Below are 22,381 nucleotides of genomic sequence, written 5' to 3'. Positions count from 1 at the left end.
GGGCTCCTTGTCCCCCTTTGCTCCACGACCTAAGGGGATCACTCCTACTTCCCCCTTACCTCCCTCTGTCCCATTCATCTCTGTCTACGGGACAGCAGGTCCTTGCCCACCCTTGGCAGTAGGGGGCACTGCCAATCTACTGTGTGCCCAGATGTGTAGGCCCGCAGGAAACTGCCCACATCAATTCTGAGGGTTCACTGTCCAGCCGCTCACAAGGCTGAGCATTCATCATCAGTCTAGCAAGCACACAAAAACCGGACTGTCATGTTTCCATCTGTAACGCATGAGACTACTGGGGCTAGCTCTCCATGAGTCTGGAATAGTTGAGTTTCTCATCCATTACTGGTCACCCCCGACTGATCTACCCTTCACCCTTGACTGTTCAATCACAATGAAAACTTCAATCGACTCCCATGCTCTGAGGAAGACACACAAAGAATTCTGGAATGTTTCTCCGTCTCCCCTTCAGCACAGACATGCAGACCGACAGACACAAAGACACACACACATGTCCTGTGGCCTGTGACCTCCCCTGGCCTGTGCTCAGCAGGTAGTGACAAATGACCTGATAGCTAATCTGTCCTGAGGTGGAGCTTTTCTACAGGGAACAGAGAGCCTGTGTGTGACACAACAGGAAGCTGAGACACTGTTACCAGCATAAGCCCATTAAAGGGTGCTAGTGCATGCACATGCACCTTTTAATGGATATGGGATAGACACACATGCACACACACACACACACACACACACACACACACACCTGCAGGCACACGGATCTCAACCATCACAGAAAACAAAAACTGCAGTATAAACAGTGAGCAGTGACTGGCTATTAAAACAGAACTGATGGAAGGGGCTGTGTGTAGATGCCATGGTGAGAGTCAATTGGAGGAGTAGAAAGATGTAAAGCTGGTTCGGTGGCCTGCTCTGTCTGGGACACTGGGTCACTGTTAGGTCTCCTACACCCCCCCTCCACCACCCCTAACGGTCAGCTTTTTCTAGGACCTTCCTTGTTACAATCCAAGGGTGAATGCTGGGCACTGTGGGGGATTTTCCCCAGTCTGTGGTGTCCTGCTGGAGCACGCTCAAAATGAAGTCTGACGCCAGGAGGCCAGCTCAGCAGACCACACTGACCTGATTCACCAGGGATAGAGAGTGTTATAGGGAGCTCCAAGAGCCCCTCTGATCATGTTCCCTGCACCACCTCACCCAAACACTGGAAGATGACCGTGCAGCTCAGCACAACATACTTCTGAAGTACCAAAAGTGTGTTTAAGTGGAGAGAGCAGTATGGATGTTAGCTTTCTGCACCTGGGAAAGATCAGACATTGTATTCCAAGTGTGAGAAAAACAAGCTTCTTTCTGTCGTGGCTGTGAGAAATCCTGCACAACACTCAAAAACACATATTCGTGCAGAAAAAAATCCAGGCCACATGAAAAATCCTCCTGACATGAAGGCTTTTGACTCCGCAGTGAAACAGCCACAGTAAACAATAGAGACCAGTACAAAAATGTGCCACAGATGCACTGACGTGGCGAACAAAACTCTGACTCGATACAGGACCATGGCAAGAGAAAAAGACCTCTTAAATTAAGAGAAAATGTTGAGAGTATTAAACCCTTATGAGCCCATCTTACTCCCTCAGCCTTAACATTCAGAGTAGCTCTATAACTCTATAGCCATTAACACCAAAGCAATTCCTATAAAGTTTCAGTTCAGTGGTCTGAGATATAGATTGAGTGGAAAGATGCTTAGCAGAACATTTAAAATGCAGCACATGCAAATTACTATTGAGCTGAGAAGTGGAGCCGTTGAGCCAATGCAGTTTAATATGAAACAACTTCATCGGCTCTTCTTGTGTTCCTCTATTTTGCAGGGGAGACGGATTGAGCATCATCATAGCCAGCGGGATGGCAAGTCGATTAAGGATGAGTAAAGCTGGAAGCACAGCGAGCCAAGCACCTATCTGTCTGAGAGAAGAGAGGTAATGATAACAGGAAGTGAGATGAGTTGGTGTTGCCCTCTGGCCTACCAGCCCATCACCTCTGTTAAAAAGGTCCCTCACTATAAACAGGCCTCTCTCTGCCTATTAAACAGATAGTACATTAGGCCCGGGCTGCGCAGACCAATGTAAACACAGCCGTCTCAGGGTGCTGAGGGGGGGGGAGAGGAGGAGAGCGGGAGACGGGGGCTATTCCTGGGTCTTCCTGGGAGTGAACTCCATCACGGCTCTCCTATCCCGCTGTAATCCTTCCCAACTAAACACAGGAAGGAAGAGATAGGTAAATAACTCACTCTTTTGATAAACTTTTTTTATCTCGGCATTTTCCTCTACTGCTTGTTATTCTTCAAAATATAGTGGAGTGGACATTAGTGGAGCAGAGGAGTATATGTTTTGTACATGCATGTGTGTGTTATTGTGTGGCATGTGTTTAGAGAACATCATGACATGGATACAGGGTAAACACAACATGTTTAAAGGGGATGGCAGGATAAAGTCTAATTTGGGAAAAGGGATGGACAGAGGAGGATATGAGAGAGACAGAGAGACCTCTTTGTCAAGAGACAGGGAGGAGGTGATTCTGAGTGGGCCCTCTGTGTTTTCACCAGGCTTATCATTCCCAGTGTTTCCACTGTTGCTCCAGGGTGGAGGAGGCTACAGAGAAGATACACAGGAGCTGGATGAGGGGAGAACGTGGTATGGGAAGTGGATGGATGGGGAGACGGTCAGTCCAGGTCAGTCCAGATGTAAGGCTATTAAACGGTGGGGAGTTGGAGGGGTCAGCGCTGGACATCTCAGGCCAGCGCCTCGCAGTCATTCACACTCCTTTGTTACAATCTCCAGCAAAACACAGCAAAACCCCCTGTGGGGGCAGGAGGGGGGCAGCAGAGACAGAGAATAGGGGGAATGTCTGGGCTGTGGGGACAGGCTCCATACCCTGGGGAAAGGCCAATTACAGGCTTAAAGCCCCCTGTCTGTCTGTGGCATGCAGCTCAGATAAGATGAAAGTTACATGGGACCAATATCAACATTTTTCCCTCTGTCGCCATACGAAATGATAAAATCCAGATGTTACATATATAGCTGCTAGTTAAGTATTCTGAGGGTCGGCTTGCCTTCATATGGCTTTACATAACAGAGAAATGACACAGGTTTTGTTGTCAGGCTACCGACATTCTGCAGACCTGTGAGTTTGAGGCTCTACAGGTTTGTGTCTGTCCAGGAGGGGTCAAGGGGTAGAGGTGAAGGGTCATGAGTCCCTAAGGCAGCACACAGACACTGTACTGGGGGGCTGACCTGGAGTATCTGGGTCACCAGGCTCCAGCCTGGGTATACACTGTACGTTAACGCTACACACATATATGTATACATGCACATCAAATAGAGCATAAATATAAGTAAATATACAGCAATATATTCAGTCTGAGAGAGACACAGCTTGAAGAATTAAATATAACACAACAGCGTATACGGTCGGTTTGTAGTGTTACCTGTAGGACTATTGTAGATGTGGGGTTGGAAGGTAATACTGGTTCTGAGACTGAGGTTCATACCCGGGTCCTTTCCAGGATCACTTCCAGTAGGTGTTGCAATTTTCAAAATGGCTCTTATTTGGATATTTATGTTATGATAAAAGTGGATTAATCCTGTAATTACAATTTTAATTTATATTAATTGCTATTTTTTAGGGAGGCAGGCTGAACAACAAGGCCAGATGATGAATTTTCAGTGTATTTACATTTTTCCAGCTGTGGGGCGCCACCGCAACTAAATGAATGTAAGGGACACCGGGTTTGGGTTCATAGCTCCATTTTAACAAATATTTTAGTCTAAAACACAAACATGCAGCATACACAGAAAGAAAGTCTGAGTCAGGCAGGCGGTTTGTGTGACCCATGGGAGTAGGGGACATATTGTACAGCCTAGTGTAGGCTCGCGTCTGAGCAGCGTCTGACCAGTAATAACTCGGAGCTGGAATGTTTGCAGAGGCAGGCCCTGGTAATCCCAGCAGAGTAAAGCAACAGGCCGGGGTGAGAGGGGTCAGCTCCCCTCCGCTGCTCTGCTGTCACTACCATATTCAATGATGTGACAGACCGCCTTCTAATCAACAGCAGACTGCATGGTATACATAAAGACAATACAACTCTAGCCTTAAAAAAAATAGATCCTTACAGAAAAATCTAGCCTCGACCTCGGTCTGTCTGTCTAAAACGCGGAGTAACTCCTCCAGCATCAAGTCTGCTCTCTATGGGAGGGATGTCGTACATGTTTAGTTTAGTTTGGTAGAGGCTCTGGCTGGGCCGTTGATGGGAAGGTAGTGTAGTGTGCCTGTGATGTTCTGGGAAGTGGTGAAAGAGAGAGTCTGTTGAGTTTCTCCTTGGCCACACCACCCCTGTCCAGCACTGAAGACATCTAGCACACACATTCTGTAACTGCGGGCTGGACCCGACCCAAGCCTGCTCAATCTGACCCATTCAGACCAAGCCCCAGTCATATACCAGACAGCCAGGGTCCGGAGCATAGTTTACAGCAGGGGGGTAGATGCAGGCAGGGTGGCAGTGCCAGCCAAGCGGATATCTGGCCATCTCATGCAAATATAAGGCTATACTGAGGGGTAATAAGTCCACTGGCCTCCATCAAGGCAATATAAACAGCACCTATCACACTAACCACATTTATATCACAGTCTAACTAATGTGTCAGCTTCCATAACCACATCTGTCTCCCTAACTTGCAACCTGTCAGCTCCTTTAACCACACAGGAATATTGCTTTACAATCAAAGTTTACCATTAAAAATTACTAGTGGCACAGTATCCTCAGGAGAGCTTTTATTGTGAAAGAGCATACGCTATACAGAAGTACTATCTGACAAGCAAAACACTACCTTGCTGCTCAGGGAAAGTTGTCTAGTTCACCAAGTAACTATTCCATGGCTTTTTATGTAGTCGAGGGATTTGCATAAGGAAAGGTATAAACTAGGGTAGGCCCTGAACTCACTGGCCCTTTGCTTCCACACAGTCACTGCCCACTCCAAGGCCCCAGGACACCACAGTGGAATTGGCCCGAGTGAACTCACACTGTCCACCAGCATGGTGTGGCCGGCTCTGCCCAGTCATACCCACAGCAGCCCTCACACACTCAGGCAGAGTAAACACAGTCCAACCGCCAGGCAGAGCTAAAAGGCATTTCATCCCGGCATTTTCTAATGCAATTAACTTCTCTATGTCCATCTTGAGCCAAAGCAAAAACCTCACATGGAAATTAAATAAACACAGGGGGCATAGAGGACACACAAGTCATTTCACTTAATACCTCAATAAAACTCAGGCCCGTTTTGATTGCAAACACCAACTCTCACATGAGGCTCAAGGCTTGATTGTGAGATTTGATTTCTGAAGAATGTATTTTTGAACACAGGCCAAGTGCTATATATACTATGCTGTGGCTAAAAACAACAAAAACAACAGTCTGTTCTTAACATAGTCACCATCAACTTGATGGTACCCAATCCCACCTGAGGACACAGCCCCCTCAAGAGCCTGGCAGTTATGAGACTGAAACAGAGAAGAGCTGGGGTCTCAAGTATCCAGGTATAGTAAACAACCATGGGGATGGGAGTGGATCAAAGTGGAGTCATGGAGGAACATGGATACTGGAACTATAAGCCCTAGAATCTTCTTCCTTTCTTTAATAAACCAGCGACGGCCCCAGCTGAGGACCAAGGTTTACAAGGTTGTTTTCAAATTCCAATTTGGCATGGGGCACTGGGGCGAGCTTGTTTTGTTTTTCCGTGATTTACTTTAATAAGTTCCTAAATACTCTGCTGTCCCGCTGCTTGCTTTACAGCTTCAGGAGTATAAAGAGACTCCATGAAAATAGCAAGGTAAGAGAAGGAGGAAATGGCTTTAGTATTAGTTAGCTTAAGACAGACTATAGCATGGCGCCTTTCAGCTCTGTGCTCCGAGTGGGTGAGAGAGAGTTTCCAAAATATCTGCAGATCGCTGCTGAAGACCTGACGTGTGAGGAGAACAAGTGATGACTGAAGCTGGTCTGGTTTTTGACTTACTCTTAAACTCTATCTCTCTCTCATCCCCTGTCTCTCCCTCTCTCTCTGTCGTGCTTGCCCTCTGACCCTGCCACTGCCTGACACACGTGTACATCCGCCTCTGTCCGCCCCCGTAAACCAGACCTCTTCCTCCTCTGAACTCGAAAGCCTCTAAACAGCATACTGGAAATCTGCCTCTTTTTTGCAATGTTTACTGGATCCAAATGTTTTCCCTACAAACACAACTGACCTTGTTTATGAACTAGAGGAGTCTGTGTTTTTTCCTCTCTGTCTAAAACTCTGTTTCCTCTCTCTGTCTTCTCATAAAATTCTATTGGTGTGAAATAATTTAGGGGTTTCACTCAAAGGCAGCATTCATGCATTTAATAACATTCCATGTTATTAAAAAACACAGTTGATTGCATCATCTAAAATGTTAATATTTAGTTAGTAAAGGGTTAAAAAAAGTGAAAATCTTCACTTTCAGGCCAGCACTCATTCTGTCATTGCAGGTATCACATTCTCTAAATGGTGGATATCCCATTTTGCACGGAGCCTTTTCAAGGAGTTTTCATCGCCTGTAACACATATGGATAAGTGGTTTGCGTAAGACGTGTGCGTACCTGCAGCAGCAGCCTCTCGAAGGCCAGGCAGGCATCCCAGCGGGGCAGGCCGGGGTGGCGGAGGGTCTGGGCTGTGGCCAGGCCCAGCTGGAGAACCCCGCAGTGACTCTCTAGCGCCCCCCAACTGCTCCGGAACAGCTGCGCGTACGAGCACAGCTGCTCGGGGGTCACACGGCCTGGGAGCAGGGAAGAAGATACAGTTATCAGCTGCGGCGAAATCTGGAGCCGTCACAAATTCGTTAATCACTGCTGGTTAAAGCACAGCGCTTATACATTCCACCACTGTATTCTGACTGTCCGCCTAATAGTGTTTTGTAGTGGAGTCTACTGCCACTCATTACTGACCAATAAAAATCTACAAGGATGGAACACACACACACACACACACACACACACACTCACACACACAGATACACACAGTTATTCATCCTGATGGGAAGAGCACAGTGTGGAAACAGAATAAATAGACAACCTATTCCCAAGCATAACAGCCTCTTTAATAACTATCATACACTCAGTGTAGGGCAGAGGGGAGTGAGTGATACCATAGCAGACCATAATATTATCTTAATGAGCAAACTCCACAGGCTGGAAGAAAGCAGAGAGCCATGCAGAAGTTTGTGTGAGAGAGAGAGTGTATCTGGGACTGAGAGTGCCAGTCAGGAAGGAATACTCTCCATACATGCAAGCTTCAGATAGAGTGTTACTGTCAAAGTTTTCAGCGAAATGTTTATATGAGTCACTGAATGTGTGACTGAATGCCACTGAGAGTGTCTGAGAGTGTGTGTGTGTGTGTGTATTTGAGCATGCATGTGCGTGTAGCAGCGTGGCAGCACCAGTGATAAGAGTCCCTGAGAGCCTGTCTTGAGTGTGACTAATATGTGTGAATCAGAGGTTTTCTCTGATTATTTACAGAGGCAGCAGAGAGAAGCTGGGCTGCTCACACTCTGTTAAAGACCCTCTGCTCCCCCCGCCCCTCCCAGGAAGATTCACAGAGACACAGGAAGAGCGGGGTAAGGGGGTGTGCAGGGTGGCCTGGAGGTACGAGGGGCTGTGTCAACCCGAGGGCTGGGGGAGAGAGGGGCACACATTAACTCCCCATAAAGCCTACTTCTTCATGTTGATGTTCTGAACCAGCACCAGATGTGGGAGTATTTCCTGTTGGACTACATGGCCAATGTTTTCTTTAGCGGGGCCAAACAGATGACTAGAGGAGAAACAGACAGGCAGAATGAAAAATGGAGCAGAAAGCTCCAGAATACTAAATACAATATGGTGTCATGGCACTTACAGACGTAAAGACAACACCTTTTTAACAACTTTGTTAAATCTGGATTGTAAAATGAGTGGATGTGAAATGTTTTCAGGAAGAATATTGGAAGGAATCAACCTGGGAACGTTAACCTAGTAAGGAAGAAGCAACCGATAAGTAAACTTGACAGCACAAAGGACTTTTGCAAGTCCGCCTGTTGGGAAAGATGCTTTTCAAACCAAACTAAAAGAGTCTGTGTGCTGTGTGGCACTCGTGGGCAAAATGGAGCAAGTGTCTACAAAAGCGAATCAAGTTTCTTGCTGAAATTAAAGCATTATTGAGGAATAAACCTCTGTCCAGAAATATTCTAGATTCTGAAAAGCCCTATTGTGAACATATCCAGCCATAAAAAGCCTGGCAGTATAACCAAGGTTCACTAAGCATCATGTGCCAAACATAATTCAGCCCAGAACCAGGAAATACGTCCAAAGCAAGGGCCAAACATAATTTTACCCTAGAATAGGCAACCAAGAATGGTTCACTGTTGGCCAAACACAATCAGACCTTAAAGTTGGGGTAGAGCATATGAGACAGAGTGAGAAAATGCAAGACATAGAGAAAAAGAGAAAAAGGGACTAAGAAAAGAAAGCTACACAACAGCCTGTTTTCCATTACACAATCACACAATCCTGGCAAAGCCGTAGTCCTTATCTATGGCATTAAACTTCCCCCAAAACAATTCTACGATTCCTTCGGCATCTTGTTGCCAGATGCAAAGAGAATCTGAGAGAGATGATCTGTCTAATTGAGCTATCGTTTCAAACTAGGGTGTTTCTACAGTACAATCATTACTGGAAAGGCTCAAATTTTCCATTTCTAATAGTCCCTCAACTTGACTTTTCCATGTCTGTTTATGATTTCATATGAACAACTCATTTAATCCTCTGGGCAAATAATATGTTGCAAGCCTAATTGTAAAACAAATTTTTTTAGCACATTTCAACAGACACCATACATTTTGTGTTTGAAAATGTAGAGCATATTATTGAAATATTTTCATTTGTTAATGTTATGTTTGAACAACCTGTACACCAAATTTCCAAAAACCCACAGCTGCTGCTGCGTCACTGTGTCAAGAATAACATAACGTCTATTATGTTCTTCTGCCAATTTAGATCAGGTCTGCATGAAATATGGATTGTAATCAATTAAATGTAATTTGACATATGAACTAGGTATGTCCGTCTTTGGTTTATTACTCTGTCACTATCAAACAGGAGGCTCTGTTACTTTTCAAAGGGCTAGATTGGGGAAAAAGTTGTCACAGTAAAAGAAAACAATATAGGAATTATCAGCTCTCTGTGCCCCGGAGTTTCAGGGTATATATTGATGTTTTTTGTCACTCTACGATATTACCTGAGATGGTAAAGGAACTTGAACATTTTGAGTGTTTTAACGTTCTTCTGGGTAAATTTATTGCAGAAACAGCCATAAAACAAATCACACTTTCCGTCTCATGCTATAAACATTTTGAGCTGCTGCCCATTTCGGCCTGATGTGGAGAAGTGGCAACTGAGGCTCAGCCATGATGAAAGTCCTGAACAATGCAACAAGGGCAGGGGCCAGGCATGATTTAGTCCTGTTACTGGACAGGGAAGATGACTTGCAATCTAGGTGCATGGGGTGACTCAGAGGCTAAGTGATGTCTGATGTCAGCATGGAGCTGAGCGCTGGCCTGCCTCAGCAGCTGGACCGCCTCATAAGTAATTCTACATGTATGGGGGACACAGGAAGGCGCAGAGACTTTTATTTATGCACTCCAAGTAGAGGAAAGTCCTGGAACCTTTATTTATGGACGCATCACAGGGGCCTCTTCCAGGACTCTACTGTAAAAGAGAGGAAAGCACAGGACCCAACAGTGCAGCACACAGCTACACTGACACACTGTCCAGCCTCTGTTTTGTGTCTTTGTCACAAAGAAAATGAGAAAGAGAGAGAACCTGTGCTCATGTTTCCTCTTTGAGATTGTGTCATTTATTACCTGTGTCATTTATTACCTGTGCTTCCTCTTCAGTTTATAATGTGTGTATTTTGAATGGTTTGTTTGGTATAACCGAGACACCTGGCTAAGAGAGCAGGAAAGAGCTGTTATTTGATTTGCGTGTGTGCGTGTGTATGTGTGTAGGTGTGTGTGTTTGTGTGTGTGCAAACGTGTGTATATGCGTGATGATTAGGGAATGGAGTCACCTGAGAAAAACTGACATTATTATCATACTGTATGATAATATCATATTCCGTTCCAGTGAATATTGTGGTTTGATACTGAAATAAATTGCAATATATCATGATTTATGTTTCCATTTTCATTTCATTTGCTTGCAGTACAAAGCTGAGATAATTCTACTCAAATTATACTTATGGATAAAAAAAACAAACAAAAACAATTACTAGATTAAATTCAAGGGGTTTCAAGCACATTTTTAGGACATTTTTTGATTTCAAAAATATGTGGGTGGAACTGAAAATGGAGATAAAAAAATATCAATCAGAGAGTATTGTGATAATATACCATTTCATTTTCCCCCCACCTCTTGAAATGATGAATACAATCGAGTGCCTGCTGGAGTCCCATTTCTCTGTTTTGTTAAAAGCCCAGAAAGCACCAAGGGAATGAAGGCCATAAGCAACAGAGCCAGTGCAGACCCTGTCAACACATCTCACTTCCACTGCAGTATGGACGCACATAACACATACACATACTGTATATCTTTGTGAAACACACACAGACACATACACGTTCAAATGTAAGCACATACGCACACACACACACGCACACGGACAGATGGGCAGATAAACACACGTTTACTGGTGCTGAAACCAAAGCTGTCCAAATAATTCCCTGCTAAGAGTTAAAACACCCCCAAAAAACACTGGTCCCCCCCCCTCTCCCTCTCTCTTTCTCTCTCTCTCACACACACACACACACACACACACACACAGGGAATTTCATCATCCTATTGTGCTATGGGAAACCTGATGGGTCATACTCAGGCTCTGAGAAATGGATTATTTTCTTTCTCTCTCTCTCTGGATGATCTTATCCTCTTGAGATGAAAGGAAGCCAGTTGGATCAGACTATATGTGAAAGTGTAAGCCCTGCAATATATTGACACCGTTTTTTTCCCTCGTGATCTGCATAACCCTATGAGAGTGATAATGCGCTATAATATGAGTGGAAAAGTCTACTTTACTTGAGAGTGAGTGGGCGCTGAGAGGAGACATAGGTATTAATTGTAAGCTCTTTGTGTTACTGGGTTTAGCTTCATATGATATTAGCGGTGCATGATGGATGGGGAACTCGGCTGGTGGTGCTGGTGGGGAGGGTGGGAAGTTAACTGTGCGGGGGGTGGGCTGGGCGCTCTGAGGGCTACCAGGGGGGGTTTGGTCCTCTGCCAGCGGGGTATAAAGGTCCAGTGTGTGAGGCGTTTGGCAGTGCCCCCTCTCTCCCTCCTTTTCTCTTTCTCTCCCTCTCTCTCCCTCCCTCTCTCTCTCTCCTGCGGCAGGGACACTAAGTCAACAGGCTGTCAGTCAGCAGGCAGGAACAGCTTACTGCTATACCTACCTATACCACTTTCTCCCTTTTACTCTCTCCCCCCGCCAATGTCTTTTGTTCTCTTACTCTGTATCCTTCTCCCAAAATCTCCCTCACACTCACTCTCTCTCTTTCTCCAGCTCTACCTCTTATTGTTGAGGTGGTGCATTTGTCTAAATAGATCCACAGAATGGCAGCCACCCAGGAATAGAAGGAGCGAAGCGCTGCTCTTTGACACAGATGTGTGAAAGGAAACCACCATGGCAGCGTATGTGTGAGTACGCAGATGCCTGGCAGAGTGTGTGTGCATGCGTGTGTGTGTATGTGTTTGTGTGTGTGACCCCCACCAACATATTACAACCTGCTTGTTACGAGAGACAAGACCTTCCTTACCTCTAAGATTATAGGAGCTAAGGGACCACACGGCCCCGCCCTATGCACCTCCCCTCCTGCCAGATGCTAACCTGCATATTAGCTCAGTGTGTGTGTGTGTGTGTGTGTGTAGTATAAGCAACATATCAGTCATCCATAGACCTATATGAGTCACAAGGTACTGTAAAGGTGAAGGTGTATGACTGTACTGTATGCTTGTGCACGCCATGTCTTTATCTCTGCGTGCCAACACATATTTTTATCCTTCGCTTAAGCCCCCTTTGCTTCATTAACAAACAAAAAAAGTTTTCAATAGCAGTGTGCGTGTGTGTGTGTGTGTGTGTGTGTGTGTGTGAGAGTGTATGTCAGAGAGCCAACATGTGGTTCACATTTCCTTTGTGGCCACATGGGCAAATACACAGCGAGGCACAGACGATGGATCTCAGTAGGAGGCGCTATGGTTCTTCACTACAACACTAGGGCAACACCACTACTATTCTCACACACTCCTCTCTAAATATAACTCTAAATAATATTCAGTTATGTTATATTATGATGTATATTTACTTGATGTGATTATTCATCAGTGTATCCGTTCTTTATGTCTATTCTTTCATATACTCAGTGTTCTGCAGGAATATGTGTTTTCTCTGACAGTGGGAGGCAAGTCACATGCGTACATTGTGTATGTAAGAGGTTGGATAAAAAGCAGGTTCCATGGGCGGCTCTTACCCATGCTCATCTTGATTGGCAGGTTCTCCTTGCTGGCTGCTTCCACCAGTTGCCTACGAACCTCCATCACCCCCTCCTTCTGCTTACTGGTCAGCATGGCCTCCCACAGTGACCGGGCTGTGGACGACCTGGTAGGCAGAGTGATTGAGAGGGTCCGTCAGGTCACAAGGGGAAAAAAACACTGTAGCATTCGTAGTACAGTGACTTGCAGTACAAGCAAGCAAAGCGACTGTTGTCATTCTTGTTGTTAGTGTTTGTTCAGTGTGTGTGTGTGTGCCTCTGAGTCTAAACGCAAAAGAATAACATGGACGTGATTGAGTGCTCCTCTTGGGGGCAGGGGGCCTGCTGGGTAGGGAGGGTCGACTCCCCTATGGGACCCCTCACAGGAAAAAGCAGAAATTAGCGCGGGGGAACATCAGGAACTTTCTCAATCTACCTTAAATGCCTGTGTTAACATTCCTCTGGACTGATCAGTGTTTTCCTTACATCAGCGGCACAGCAATAGAGTCTGGAGACCTAGGCAACAAAGTCTCCTCTCGATAGCATCTCAGGGCCCAGAAAAACAGTCTCAGTCCCTCTCCTCATTATCCACTAGGTTATGAAACACACTGATCCACATCTCTAATGGGAGACTGAGGACGAGGCATGTGTGTAAGACTACAACCATCTGCCATGAGCGGTGAAAACAGCTTAAAGCCTTTCCCCCAAAGAATCAAAGAGTGTCTCTGCGGCGGTTCATCATCGTTAGCCTCACAGAGAGTGACACGCTGTCTTATAAAAAGGCCTCTGCATCTGAACTCAAACAACGATCATATTTCATATCTCCGTCTCCCTCCATCTCTCAGATATCTCGCCCTGTTAAAGGCACCGATGCTTTGATGTTTGGATAAAGCAGTATCAAAAGCCTGCGTCTCTGTCTGCGCATCGGACCGCCAGACAGACATGCAGACTGACAAACTCCTGACCTTCTCCATACTCTCAGGATCGAGCAGGATCCGGGGAGAGAAAGAGACAAAGAAAGAAAAGGGGCAAAAGACAGAGAGCAGGAGAGGGAGAGGGAAGGGAGGAGGGGGCCCGTTGACAAATCCACTCTGTTTTTCTTTTTTTGTCTTTTTTTCTTCTCTCGCCTTTTCTCTCTCTCTCCCTCTCTTTCTAACTGCTGCCATGTGTTTAATATCAGATGTAATCTGTTCCAGACCTTGGGCCTGGGCTAGATGGGGAGGAGAGGGGCTCACATTGGGACGCCCGCCATCTTCACACTAGAACCAGACACAAAGACCAGCAAACACGACTCAGCCCAGGACAATGGACAAGGACTGGTACCTTAAAAAAATGGTACCAGTCCTTAGATTTTAAAATTTTAAATTATAAAAATGTACACATTTATAAACTACACTTCCAGAGAATTTGTTTATTTAATTTGTGATTCAAATGTGAAAGGGAACTATTGGATTGCAACAACTGGGCAAGATGTATCACAACATAATTGGTGTCATTTATGGAAAACACTTCTCTTAATCTTTCAGGAAGATACCCGACATGGATTTTGCAATACGACAGAGCAGTGGGTCTGCAATGATTATGTGAGTTGTAAAGTCACACATAGTTGACATGGTTAAAATACCAATAGTGTGACTTGACCAGGCCATATGTGTGTATGAGCAACCCTGTCAGTGTGCATGGGCTCAAATGTCTACTGAGTGTGTGTGTATCTGTGTACATGCATCTGTATGTGTGTATGTTTGCACAAGCCCATAAGCCTGTACATCCGTGTGTATTCCAGGAAGATGGAGGGCCTTGGTAGAGTGCGGGTGAAATATGGTTCCAATTTGGCCCCTTGCCCGCCTGGCCCCCCCCTCTGGCCCTCTCCCCTGATGCTTTCCCTGGGCCATTTGGTCAGACGGAGGCGGGGGTTAGAGCTGGGCTGAGGGGTGAGGGGTGAGGTTTATACTGGCAGGGTGTGAGACAGGCTCCATAACCAGCCAGGAGCCTTGTTGAGTAACTACTCTACTATGGAGTGGGGTGGGGGCTGGGACTATGGGGGCGCGCGTGTTTGGCCATCTGCACGTTTGTGCGCGAGTGTGTGCAAACTCCAGTGTGGCTGCTCATCTAGAGACTGAAGGGGGCACTCTTGCACTTGACTTGTGTGGACCGCATAGTGAATGCCCTCTCTGGCTTGCTTGGACAGGCTGCGTGGGGATGTTTTTGCGAGTGTGGGCGTGTGTGCTTATGTGCCCCGGCTAAATTCCGCCAGATGTGTAATGAGAGTTATACCATTAAAAGGTAGTTAAGCATCAAATGCTTCAACATGAAGAAAGATGTCCGCACTTGTGAAAGAATGAACACGTACGCACCCATTAAGACTGCTGAAATACCTCTGACCCTCTCCCATTCGTTAATGACTGTGGGGGTGGGAGTGAGGAGGGGGGTGTTATTCCTGGAAGTGTGTGATGCAGCAGAAAAGAATGGGTCTGACGGTTCTGACTCAGGATTCCTTCAACTTAAGCCCTCATCCTGTGGCCCCCTCATCATTTTGGTCAAACTACACACACATAATTTATTTCAGTGCTTATTTCTTCACACTCAAAGGAGGTGACATGCACCTCAGAATTCAATATTCATGCCATGATTCAGAAGTGAGTCATACTGTAGATTACAGATCATAATTATTTGACAGCACTTCTTGGAGTTTGTCAGTACTTCTACAAGCTACATTACTCTCCGGTGGACATGTGTTTGTTCCTGATGTGATCAAGAAGATAGTTTCATACTCAACAGACTCCAAGACCAGACTCTAATCTATTCCCCAATGCAGATGATTCAGATGATCTCTTCTATTTCCTATAGCCCTACATGCCACAGACACACAACCTAATGAGATTGCTTGGAGTCAGCCACATTCCTCAGGGAGTGTGTTAGTTGTGGAGTGTGTTTAATGGGGGTGAAAAACACTGTCGGCTTCCTGTAAACATCCCAATGTACCACAGGACATGACATGAGAGGGAGAGAAAGGGCCGGACCGAAACCAGACCTGACCTTGGTGTGTCTGTGTGTCCTGGCAAGAGGGACAAATGACCCGGCAGATTTACGGACAGAAAATGGAGGGAGATAGCGCTGCAGGAAGGGAGGAGAGGAGATGAGATGTAGAAGATGGTAAAATGTGGGAGAAGGTGGGATGAGGAGAGATCTGGACGTCTCTTGCTCTCCTCCTGTGTCCTGCCTGGTTTAACACTTCAAATGGAAGCTGGCAGCAGGAGCTCTTTGAAGGGGAGGTGCCAGAGGAAGGGAGGATGAAAAGTGCCATCTTTGGGGGTTTACTTTTTTATCATCTTATTATGAATAAATGCAGGGTTTTTTTCCCAAATCATATGCAATCTTGTCCAAGTAGAAAGTGTGTTTTGAAGAGAACATCAAATGGCAGAGTGGAATGAGATGCTTTTAAGACAGCAGAAAAGACAGAAAAGGCTATCTCAGTCTTGAAAAGGCATTGATGGAACAGGGAGTGCGAGCAATTCAGGTGTAAGTAATCAACTTGATGGATGTCTGGGATGTACTGTGCGTTTCACGCTGAAATGCCCTCTATACTGGAAGAGGAAGGAGAATTAGTGAGTGGCAGAAACAGCCTATTGTGGATTAAGGTCATTACTGGCTACAGCATCAGAGATGGTCCAGAGGACACAATGTTTCCTTCAGGGTGTCAATTTACTAAACGCCACGGTATGGAAAAATCCCTGCATCTTATATCATTTACCACCAAAACTTTGAAATGCGCTTATATTAACTATATTTCTGGGGACAAGTGTGTTTGGTCAGAGTGATGAATAAGTGATGGCTTCCAAATTAATTTCTGTCTATTTTTGCTTGATCTTTGCTCTCTATTACAATAATAAAAACTACAAGATCAAAGTTTGACTCACTTAGGCTAAGGTATGGCGAGTGCACATTCATGATTTCCTTCAAATGAAAAGTTTGATTCAAGAGGCTTCTCCTCCACTGCCTGTGTGGTGCAACACATACACACAGAATTCAGCATAGATTTCTGAACTTTTATCTCCCTACATACCAAAATGCAGCCTTAGATCAGCAGACAAGACACTTTTGACTGTTCCAAAGTCTAGATTTTATGACGAGAGGTGAACGTGCCTTTGCTATTGAAGCGCCTAAACTTTGGAACCAACTTAGCAAGCTCTGTATCCTCTTTTAAGACCAAATTAAAACTCACTTTTTTAGGCTAGCATTTAATTAGTTTCTTGTCTTATGCTCTCTTAATTGTATTTATTCATTGTTTGTATTTATTCATTGTTTAAATTGTTTTTATTCTCTTTTAACTTGTGACGTGCACTCATTTAAGAAAGGGGCTATATAAATAAAGCTTATTATTATTATTATTATTATTATTATTATTAGCATGGCCTCTTCTTTTTCCACTGACTAACACCTATCATCAGCTGTGGGTCCCACCACGTCGGTAGTGGAACATGGAAACCAGCTAGGAATTAAGTTTTCATCAAGATACAGGGTCAGGAAACCAGTGGTTGGCCAATATCAATATCCTGCATACCACTGTTCAACACTGCTTGTGTCCCTGGCCAAATAAACTTTCTAATCCTCAAAACATACTCCATAAGCAGGCCTTTATGGGAAACCCACACTATAAGGAATGATGACCCAAGAGGAGTAGATGCATTGCTTATATGTAATTTGAAGGACTTAACTTCATCTTCAGTCAACTGTTTGTACCATTGTTCATAATAACATGAACCTCTGTACCCCAGCATTTGACAGTCTAAGTATAGTATGGCAAAACAATCTCTAGCCTATTGGAAACCACCATAGAATGGCTGTGGCTAGTTTTCAAGCACCCTCTTTATTCTCGGTGGGGTAAAAACAGGGTTAGCTGTCCTTAGCCGTCTGTCATTTCCTCTATCCTCTCCAGACTCTATCTATCTCTGCTTTTCTTTTCCTTGTTACTTTTCCCATGCAGCCTGAACTGAAATAAGTGTGTGTGTTTTTTTTATTTTTTTTGATTCGCGCTCACTTTTCCCAGCTGGTACAAAAATAGGTGTTTTCCCTGTTTCCTGGTGGTAGGCATGCAGGATCTACTGGGCAGATTTGAGGAGGTGGCAGACTCGCAGTGTTTTCTCATGGCAGGGTGCGGTCGGTTACTCTGCCTGGCTCGAGCTCGGCAGCTCCTGGGGCAGACCCAGAGCACCTTGGCCACCCGCGCTGGCTTCTGCCCACATGCACACACTCCCACCACAGGATCAGGGTCCATGGCAGCCAGATGACGGGGGTGCAGGGTTCAGTCTGAGACGGAGGGAAACTCAGTGGCCTCTGCCAATGGGGTTCGTATGTCCTACTCAGGATCAAAGAGCCGTGCAGCCAAGCACAGCAAATTGCACAGACTGGGCTGGAAGGTACCTGACCACAAACACATACACACATACGCAGGCACACAGCAGAACCCTTCCACTGACATTTTCACTCAACATCATTCTATATAAACTGTGCATCCAGGCACTATCTCATGGTTGAGAAAAGACTGCCATAGTACAGTGCGGTGTAACAGAAAACCTGCAAAGGCAAAGCATGCCTGCGTGCGTACACACCATAGACTGTAGGTAGACACGTGTGCAGGCAGTACACTTTCTCTCTCTCTCTCTCTCTGGCATGATTAGAACCTCGGAGTGAAAGTCAGGGTTTGTGGAGAAGGAAAATTCACACCAGGTTATGAAAGACAATACTACAGTAATTGCAAAGTAAGTGTGGGGTCTAACTGGGAGAGCTAGAATCAACAACCACCCATGGAATGTTTTAGACATAGTAATCTATAAAAATATCCTGGACTTACTGAGGGTAATACCATACAAAAGGTCCAAATTAGGCCCACACCTAATATTTAAAGGTTTGAGTCGGTCTACACAACAAAACCAATCAAAACACACGGTGGTCAGGGCTAAAAATAACTCAACAAATCATGGGTGTATAAACATCCAGCTTGGAAGGGAACTCATTATGCAGACAATCAAACCGCACAGAGCGAGCAGGGTCCAGTACTTTGCACATTCACATCGTAGAAAATGGTCCCTTTTAGATTTATGGTAGAATTAGAATATATTCATGCAGAAATGAAAACAATACGCGGTCAAACACATGCACACGCAGAGCTCTGTTTTGAACATATTAGAGCGATTGACATAAAGACTGCCTGTAGAGAGCTGTGCACTTGAAGGCAGTAAAATAAAGTGGGAACTCGAGGTGCTTTTCCTGCTGCGTCTCAGCAGCACTTCAATCTCCCAAACATCTGTGATAAGAGTCAACTGGGCCATCTGCTCAGAGATAGCACAGGCAATAACACTCCTGCTGATCCTGCTGTCCCAGATCAGACGCTTACCCCCCTACAAACACAACCCCCACGGCATTACCTACTACCTTCAACTACACACCTCAGACAGTGTGTGTGTGTCGGGGCACCCACTAGAACATGTATACAACAGCTGAATCGATGATCTAAATGTTCTGAGATAAGGTGCTTGGCTGTGGCTCTGGGCATCTCTGGTGAAAAGATCATGAAGGATGATTACAGAGAACGCTGCTGTTACCTCAACCTCTAAACACCCTCCCCCCACCCCACCCCCTCCTCAGGGTGTGCTCCTCAACCTTTAACCTAACCTCTTATCCATCAGCATCTATTGACCCTTTAATATAGACACTTAGGCAATGCAGAAGGATGAGCTTGTTGCTGTGCCATTAGACGTAAAATATGAAACGCTGCATCCACATGCAGCGATTACTCAGCTGTGTTTGTGTGAGAGTGATACTCAGAGCAACCGGAGTGAGTTGAGTAGTTTTTGTAGGTATTTGGTTGACATGCCCCAGACTGAGGCCTTCATCCGAGGGTCGGTACAACCTGCCCCTGCTGTGCTCACATTATCTGCTACAGTACACACTGTCTAAACAGCACCGGCCAGTAAGATCTAAGGCTGGTTCCATTACGACAGAACCTCCCACCTAGCTCAGAATGGACCGGCTGCATTCACTGTGTGCGAGCCTGTTCATGAGCACACGACAGTTACGACATACTGCATGACAGCCCCGGCCAAAAACACTCTTCTCCTCAGTGAAAGTCTTTTCCTCCTGCAACCACAAGAAGAGGCAAAGCAAGAGTGGAACACATGATGTAGGACTAATCCCTGCCATGTACAACAGCCCCACCGCAGGCGCCTAACACGTGCATCCCCATCGTCAAGACTAGAGGCAAGCTTCACTGAACCCCTGGCACCTAATGCTAGTCATGTGGCACTCAACCCACTTAATGGGGGGTGGCAGTGGGTTGTGAGTGTGTGTGGGTGTGTGTGTGTGTGTGGGGGGGGGTGTGGCTAGGTGAGAAAGGTGGGGGGGGTACATCAACTGAGTATGTAAGTTGAGGTTGTGTCAGTGAAAAAGAAAAACAACTCTGCCTGCAAAACAAATGAGATAACCTTAAATTTTGCCCTTTGTATACTGTATAAGAATAATGTACAGACAAAACTAAATAGCCAAAATGCCTGAAACATAAGTGTTTCACCTGAGATATTCTGTATACTATATAAGAATAGAGTCCCATCATCTCTGTCCTGTGGAAACCATGTATCCCCAATTTTAAGTTTGATTATTTTGTTTCAGTTGACAGCTGATATTGTTCCCCAGCTGAAGAAAAAGGTTTGATGGAGCCAAAAGATTAAAACTACCTTACACAAATGTTTATCATGCATGGGCAGCAGTGGGAAATTCAACTAGCTTTCCTTTTAGAAAGACTGACTCTTTGGAGATAGAGTATAGCTTTTGCAGGACGCTGTTAATAGTCATTTCAATCCAAGATCCAAATCTCCCTGTACGTTACAACTGTGTGTGTAGACAACTCCAATAATACACAACAAAATAGACAATGACTATCGCTATAAATGAATTCTTTGAAAGTGTGGTCACATGCGATGCACTCACTGGGTCTGTGCCAGGCAGCCAGGGGCCAGGGTGCTGTGGGAGTCGGGGGTGCGCTGCAGACTGGTGAGCTCCAGCATGTCCACCTGCACGTCAGTCACGTGACCCGGTAAAGGTTTGAGCACCGTCAGAATCTTCTCCGCCAGGTTGTCGCCATGGTGACCAACAGCTCCTGTGGACCAGGGAACAGGGTTAGAAAAAAAGGTCAAAGTACATTTCTATTCAGTGTGCACTGTGCAGTAACAGTTGCTGGTGGAATATCAATAGCTAGGCTTGCATTTTTATTCTATAGCACTGTAAACGTCTCAGAATGCTCATAGTCTTAGGTCTATAAATCCCTAGACAGGGTCATGTTTTGGTTTGTTTATGTGGAGCGTGACTTGTCTACTTGACACGATACTAGTCCAAAGAGGGAGGCTATAGCCTTGGACTTAACCTGTGAGATCCATTGTTCTGTCCACAAAGATAACTGATGCTTTATTGGGGGCTGTCTTCCTGCGGTTTTTCGCTTGAGGGTGATTGGACAGCTCCCCTGCGATGATGCGGCTCATTGGACCCACAGCAAAGCTCTCTTCCCTAGTGCCAGTGGCCTCAAACATGGCATTAAGTGCTGAGGCCAAGGATTTGATTTCAATCTGTAGTTCAGAGGGAAGAGAGTGCATGTCTATGTCAACCAGGCTGCCGAACCTCTTCTTCTCTGGGCGCTTTGCATTTATTGACTCTAGGTCGGGTGGGAGCAGGGGGAAGAGATGTGCAAACGTGGGCGTCAGGAGCAGCTGCTGCGACACAGGAGCGAAGACCACCGGAGCATGCATGACTTCAGCCGTGTAGTTCATGTCTCCCATCCACTCGCAGAGCTTTTCTTCAAACTGCTCGAACACAGGGTTCCCCTCCAGCTCAGTCGTGACATTGTTGGCAAGCAGGTGCACGGAGTGGGCGACGGTGGTGAAGACAACGCAGTACTGGAAGCGACTGAGGGATATGATGTCTTTAATAATGTCGATTGTTCTACCTTTCAGCAAAGTGCTCACCACGAACACAGCCTTTGGTTCATTCTCACCACATGCTTCGAAGCTGGAAAACTGTTTCAGATTACGGGCTCCAGCCTCAAATAACGTGGCTGCACCTCCGTTCCAGTGGAGACTCTCTGCACACTTATCATCCATAAACACAACCGCTTTCTTCACCTTCGACAGCACTTTGCCCCACATCTGGAGGGGGAAATGCGTAAAAGGCTCCGTCGTCAACATGATGCTAATTTAAACACAGCGGAATCGGAGACAAATCGGAGATGTCAGTTAAAAGTCATTCCCAAAACAACAACAAACACACGAGTCTCTTAGAGGTGACGTGGCAATTGCGCGTCGCGATAGATAAACGTCACCGTACACTTTCACTACACCGGCCGGCTGCTTGCTGCTTGACAGCATCCTATGAGAACACATGCCACATGAAGTGCCAGTGTTACAGAGATTAAAAATGCATTGTTGGGTTTTAGTGTTATTATCATAGATCTAGTATTAAATGCCATTGCCACAACGATATTGTAAAGGATGACATACAGCCACAAGGTAGATTTAATGGTTCAGGCAGGATTTGATAGTGATAATTAATGCAATTGGTCAATTCTGACCCACCGCGAGACGGTCACTGTCCAATGACAAGGCCGAGTTCATCGGAAATGAGCTGTCCCTTTGTCCCTATAGAAACGTTTTGACAACTGTCAATTTTACCGACAGGACTGTAACGTACGCTGCATACTCATACTGCTTTTTGACGT

At 45.6% G+C, this 22,381-nt stretch overlaps 1 protein-coding gene across 1 annotated transcript in view; it reads right to left on the bottom strand.

The window, feature by feature from the left end:
* The window catches only part of scfd2 (sec1 family domain containing 2), a 79,667-nt gene extending 57,737 nt beyond the window's left edge, over positions 1-21,930 (bottom strand). The window contains exons 1-4 of the mRNA XM_071895657.2: positions 21,038-21,930; positions 20,605-20,773; positions 12,622-12,749; positions 6,674-6,849 (exon numbers count right to left, since the gene is read on the bottom strand). Of these exons, the coding sequence (XP_071751758.2) occupies positions 6,674-6,849; positions 12,622-12,749; positions 20,605-20,773; positions 21,038-21,851 (1,287 nt within the window). The 5' untranslated portion in view covers positions 21,852-21,930. The remainder of the gene's footprint in view (positions 1-6,673; positions 6,850-12,621; positions 12,750-20,604; positions 20,774-21,037) is intronic.
* Positions 21,931-22,381: the final 451 nt, after the last annotated feature.

This window comes from Centroberyx gerrardi, chromosome 9, assembly GCF_048128805.1.
Source record: "Centroberyx gerrardi isolate f3 chromosome 9, fCenGer3.hap1.cur.20231027, whole genome shotgun sequence".
Lineage (NCBI taxonomy): Eukaryota > Metazoa > Chordata > Actinopteri > Beryciformes > Berycidae > Centroberyx > Centroberyx gerrardi.
This window is presented reverse-complemented; position numbering and strand designations above follow the sequence as displayed.